This window comes from Mastomys coucha, unplaced genomic scaffold (genome assembly GCF_008632895.1).
Source record: "Mastomys coucha isolate ucsf_1 unplaced genomic scaffold, UCSF_Mcou_1 pScaffold21, whole genome shotgun sequence".
Lineage (NCBI taxonomy): Eukaryota > Metazoa > Chordata > Mammalia > Rodentia > Muridae > Mastomys > Mastomys coucha.
Window position 1 is genome coordinate 34,872,610 of NW_022196904.1, and position 6,066 is coordinate 34,878,675.

Sequence of the window (6,066 nt, forward strand, 5' to 3'; positions counted from 1 at the left end):
GAGAGAGAGAGAGAGAGAGAGAGAGAGAAGATTGGGTCCTCTAGAAGTGCAGCAAGCACTCTGAACTGCCGAGCCATCTCTCTAGCCCTGACTCCTGTTTTGTTTTCTTCACAGCGTTCATCCTTTGCCCTCATTAGCTTTTTGTTCGTGAGCCTGTTTGCTCCTTGATCCCTGTTACTCGAAAGCTAGAGCCCCAGTTCCCAAGTCAGTGGCTGGCACACGCTAGGTGCACAACTGCTTGCTGAGTGAATAACGATGCGATGCGTGCTTGCTATCTATCCCCTCAGGCACAGAATTGGCAAGCTGAACCAGACGCCCCTTCTGGGAGCTCGCCCCTGGACACTCACTCCCCCAAACCAAAGAAGAAGCAGAGGGACCCACATTTTACATCCCCTGGTTGCCCGGACCCCAAATCATCCTCCCAGGCCCCAGTCTCTGAAAATAACCCAGAAGAACTCCATTATGCTGCTATCAACTTCTCCCGCTTCAGACTGCGGGAGATCCAGAATCCCCAAGACACCTATTCTGATTACGCAGAAGTCAGAGTCCATTGAGGAGGTCCTGGGCTTTTGGACTGAGACCTAAATGGTAGAGAAGTAAAGAGGGCCTCCAAAAGAAAGCAAATTCTCTCCTTAAAATTGATCCTGGGGGTGGGGTAGGGTGTTAAATGTGCTTGCCAGCAAGCTTGATGAACTCTTAGATTGATCCCCAGGAACCGCATAGTGGAAGGGACCTCCCACAAACTGTCCTTTGACTCCCCACATGTGCATTGTGCGCGCGCGCACACACACACACACACACACACACACACACACACACACGTAAGTTAATAAACAGGTGTACAAAACAATTTTTTAAAGATGGCGGTTCCTGTTTGGGTATGCTCTAAGTACATCTCTCAAAGGCTTAAGTGGGGGAAGTGTAGCCCTCTCAGTGGCGGGGAGGAGGGGGGAGAGGTGATGTGTGCTCTTTTGTGGTGGGACATGGTAGAAGATGTTAGGTCTTTGGTCATTGTCCAACCCGTGGAAGGAGTCATTGCTGGTTTCACAGAGTGGACCAGTCCCCAAGCGAAAAGATTACAAGTTTGGTTGGCAAGCTCTCTTGATTGTCCCATGTCTTACCCATTTCTCATGCACTCCCACCAAGATGCCATCTGTTATATTGTGATGGAGGCACACAGCCTTCATCAAAGTCTATGGGAGATTTCAAAGTCCCACTCAACAGTTGCTTTCAGTGAGGAAAAAGCTCACCCAATCTTGTCTTCAAGGAAGAAGAAGCAAGAGATCGGCCATCTTAAATATCGAAGCAAAAAGTACACTGATCTACTTAGAGCCTCTTTCTTCTTATCTTGGTGTCTTAGTTAGGGTTTCTCTTGCTGCAAGGAAACACCAGGACCAAAAATCAAGTTGTAGAGGAAATGGTTTATTTGTCTATATTTCCATATCTCTGTTCATCATCAAAGAAAATCAGGACAGGAACTCAAACAGCACAGGAACCTAGAGGCAGGAGCTGATGCAGAGGCCATGGAAGGGTGCCACTTACTCACTTGCTTCCCATGGTTTGCTCCGCCTGGTTTCTTATAGAACCCAGGACCATCTGCCCAGAGCTGACCCTCTCCCATCAATAACTATTAAGAAAATGCTATATAGCTGAATCCAATGGAGGCATTTTCCCAATTAAGGTTCTGTCCTTTCAGATAACTCTAGTTTGTATGTCAAGTTGACATAAGTCTAGCAAGCATACTCAGTTAGTTTTCTATTGCTGTAACAAAACATCATGACCAAGACAATATATGAAAGAAAGCATTTAATCTGGAGGCTCATAGTTGCAGAGAGTTAAGAGTCCATGATCATAATAGCAGGGATAATGACAGGAAGGCAGGCATGCATGCTGCTAGAAAAAAAAAAATTAAGAGCTATATTCTGATCTATAAGCACAAGGCAGAGAAAGAGAGCTAATTAGGAATGGTGTGAGCTTTTGAAACCTCAAGGCCACACTCAGTGAGCTCTGGCTTTGATTCAGTCTTATTTGATTGACTAACCCTATGTCTTAGTTATGTTTCTATTGCCATGAAACTTGAAGCAGAGAGCTAAGTAAGAATGGTGTGGACTTTTGAGACTTCAAGCCTGCCACCAGTGACACACCTCCTCCAACAGCACCTTCTGCAACAAGACCACATTGTTTAATTCTTCCCAAATAGTTCCACCAACTTGGGACCAAGTATTCAAACATATGTGCCTACAGGGATCATTTTCATTCAAACCACGACATTCTGACTCATTGAATAAAGTAGAAGAGTGTTGGAGATCATTCCTGACATAACCTCTCATACACACACACACACACACACATCCATAAAATGGGGCTGGGAGAGACTCGGATAGACCCTAAAAGACCCTAGAGTGGGTGAGCATGACAAATTGTAGGGTGGACACTGGAAGGCCCTCCACAAAAAGCAGGGTGGGTGCTGTCCATCAGGAACAGAAGAAGGATGGGAGATCCTATTATAGTATGCTTCAACTAGGAAACTACCCTCGAACGTCTCTTTGGCCTTGGAGTTTATAAGTCTGTGTTACTTAAGCAACAGACTTGGGCAGAGGTCAGTTATTTCAAAATACATGCGTTAAAGCCATGTCTTCTGCAATAACGGCTTAGGATTTGAGGAAGAGGTGTTATTACCAGAACTTTCAGGGACCAGCAGTGTTGTGTTGATGGGTGGGGGTGGAAAAGAACACCAGGCTGCAAGTCAGGAACTTGAGGGATAGCCACAAAGTTTTTTTTTTTTTTTGGTTTTTCGAGACAGGGTTTCTCTGTGTAGCCCTGGTTGTCTTGGTACTCACTCTGTAGACCAGGCTGGCCTCGAACTCAGAAATCCACCTGCCTCTGCCTCCCAAGTGCTAGGATTAAAGGCGTGTGCCACCACCACTCCACTCACAAAGTTGTTTGCTTTTTTTTAGACAGAACTTCCCTCTCTGTGTAACTCTCACTGGTTTGCAACCCACTAGATAGACCAAGGTAGCCTTGAACTCATGGAGATCTTCCGTACTCTGCTTCCTCAATGCTGGAATTAATAGAGTGTGCCACCATGCCTGGCTAGCTTTTTGATGTGTGTGTGTGTGTGTGTGTGTGTGTGTGTATGTGTGTGTGTGTGTGTGTGTACACGTACGTATAGTCTAGCCTCAAGCTACATATGTAGCAAAAGATATTTGATAAATTATTTCTCTGCCAGGGAAATGAGCCAATTCAAGACAAATGATGAGAAGAGGTGAGGTGAGGTGAGGTGAGGTGAGAGGAGAGGAAGGAGAGGAGAGGAGAGGAGAGGAGAGGAGAGGAGAGGAGAGGAGAGGAGAGGAGAGGAGAGGAGGTGAGGTGAGGTGAGGTGAGGTGAGGTGAGGTGAGGTGAGGTGAGGTGAGGTGCAGGCTTATTAGGAAGCTGCTCTCGGGTGAGTTCACTGGCTCCAAGGATGGAGGCCAGGGAAGTCACCATGGGGAGGGGAGCAGGAAGGGGGAAAAGACAAAGAGAAAGGAGAAGAAGAGAGAAGGAGAGTGAATAGACCAAAATGTCCGGGTTATATAGAGAAGACCCTCTGGGGAAGGGCAGCCTACCCCACTGGCTGGAAAGTTCATGGTTGAGGGTAGGGTATGCGAGGTAGAGACTGAAGGATGCTGGGAAAACCCGGAGGCCAGGTCTGCTTTGGCATATAAAACATGCACCTCAGTCCCTTGTCCCAGGACCTAAAACCAAACAATAACCCAGAACCTCTGGTCCTCTGGTTCTATCTCCCAAATGATAGTTCACAGGCATGTGCCACCATTCCTGGTTTATGAAGATAGTTCACAGGCATGTGCCACCATTCCTGGTTTATGAAGATAGCTCACAGGCATGTGCCACCATTCCTGGTTTATGAAGTGCTGGAGACCAAACCTGGGACTTTGTCATATTAAGCAAGCACTCTACTAGCTGAGTCACATCCCAAACCCAGTCAGTCAGTTCTGATTTTATTTCTAAGACTCTGCCCAGAGCTGCTGAGAATTTAGCAGGCAAAGGTACCTGCCACCAAGCTGATGGATGACTTGAGTTCTATCCCTGAGGCCCAACTGATGGGAGGGGAGAATTAACTGAGATACAATGAATAAAAAAGCAATATAGCTTAACCCACCAGTCCTAAATCAAAAGTTTAAGCACAACTCAAATTCCGATTTCTCTCCCCCATCCAACATTGGTTCACTGTGACCCCTGACCCTAGAAGGAGCATCCCCACTTCTTAGCCTTGTTCTGCAAAGTCTTAGAGCTACAATGCCCACTAATGGGACAAGTGATTCTTGACCAAATTGGCCACAACTGTCACCTCTCTTGGCTGAAACTGGGTTTTTGGCCCCCTGAATGGTGAGCATCCAGACATGGGTTTTCCTTGGAACAAAGGTAGGAAGACATGGTTGGCTACAGCTCAATTTTTCAAATTTTCTGTCTTGGGGAGGGCTATAAATAAAGATTTATTCACATATTTTATGAGTGTTTTCCCTGGACATCTGTAAGTTCGCTATGTGCATGTCTGGTGCCTGGTGTAGTCAGAAGAGAGCATCAGATCCCAGAAACTGGAGTTACAGGTGGTTGTGAACTGCCAAGTAGGTACTGGGAACTGAACTCAGGGTTTTTTCTTGGAAGAGCAGCCAGTGTTCTTAACCACTCACTGATCCATCTCACCAGCCCCTCAGTAGGAATATTTCAATTTAGGCTTCATCACTAGAATTACAAGACTCAGAGGGAAAGATAAAATACCTGAGAGCACGGGTGTGGGCTTCTCTAAGAGAGAGTTGCCTATTCTTTTGTCTCTTGATAAGAGAATAGGGTCCTCTTGCTAGGCATGGTGGTGCACATCTTTAATGCAGCTCTTGGGAGTCAGAGGCAGGTGGTTTTTTGTGAGTTTGAGGCCAGCCTGATCCACGTAGTGAATTCCAGGGACCCTGCCTCAAAACAACAACAGGAACAAAAGAATAGAACTCCACAGGTTGTCCAGTTCCACCACTGTATGATAGCACATACGTTGTTGATGTATGTGGGGACCATGGCTTAGTTAGGGGAGTGCTGGCCTAGCATGTGTGGAACCCTGGCTCTAATCACCAGTGTCACAGAAAGAGGCCATGATGACGCACTCTCACAAGGAGGATCAGGAGCTTAAGATCATCTTTTGCTACATAACAAGTTTGAGGCCAGCATGAGCAACATGAGACTCTCTTTAATGCAGCACAATACGTTGTGGCATATGCCATTAATGCAAGGGCATGTATCTTTGAGCTTGAGCCCAGACTGTTTTACAGAAAGAGTTCCCAGCCCAGTAGGGCTATCATGGTGAGACCTTGTCTCAAAACAAAACAAAACAAAAATTTTCAGTCTACAAAATGAATGAATGAATGAATGTGCACCTTAGTCTAGTCTTACATCTTGACTTCCAATTCAGTCCAAACTCTATAACTTCCTTATCCACCTAACGTAGGTTCACACTGGTATCTTGCCCAGGGTTGAACCTTCTAGCCCTTTGCAGAACAGTGGGGAACAACTTTCTATCATTTATAAGTTACACAGCTTGTGACACTCTCTTTTAGATGTGAAAACAGCTTCTGAAGCAGAAGGAGGTGACAGTGGCCTCATTCCCATTCCATTCTGAAGCCAACTGAAGAGAAAAATAAGGACCTGGGCCCCAGTGAAAGGTCCCACACCTGCACCAATGGCCTCCACCTCTAGAGGGCAGCACAGCATATGTAGCCAAGCCTCAACATAACAGCAACACTCTGCTAAGGGCAACATCCTCCCTGCCCCAAGGATATGTTCTCCTGCACTGTTCACCTAGTTTACCATTCCCACCCCCATCTCCCCTAGATGCCCTGACACAAAATCTTAGTGGCAACTTTGGCGTGTCATTTCTGTCATGGAAAGAAAATCCTGAACATTTTCCATCCTGAATGTCAAAGAGTGCTAGCTGCTTCCTCTACCATCCCAGCTAATACTGATCTGACACTGTTGTCTGAGCTGTGTGTGTGCATCTCTCTCTCTCTCTCTCTCTCTCT

The 6,066-nt window shown here is 46.3% G+C and overlaps 1 protein-coding gene across 1 annotated transcript in view; it reads left to right on the top strand.

Annotated features, from left to right (window-relative positions):
• The window catches only part of LOC116101208 (sialic acid-binding Ig-like lectin 10), a 9,490-nt gene extending 8,391 nt beyond the window's left edge, over window positions 1-1,099 (top strand). The window contains exon 11 of the mRNA XM_031384857.1: window positions 288-1,099. Within this exon, the coding sequence (XP_031240717.1) occupies window positions 288-554 (267 nt within the window). The 3' untranslated portion in view covers window positions 555-1,099. The remainder of the gene's footprint in view (window positions 1-287) is intronic.
• Window positions 1,100-6,066: the final 4,967 nt, after the last annotated feature.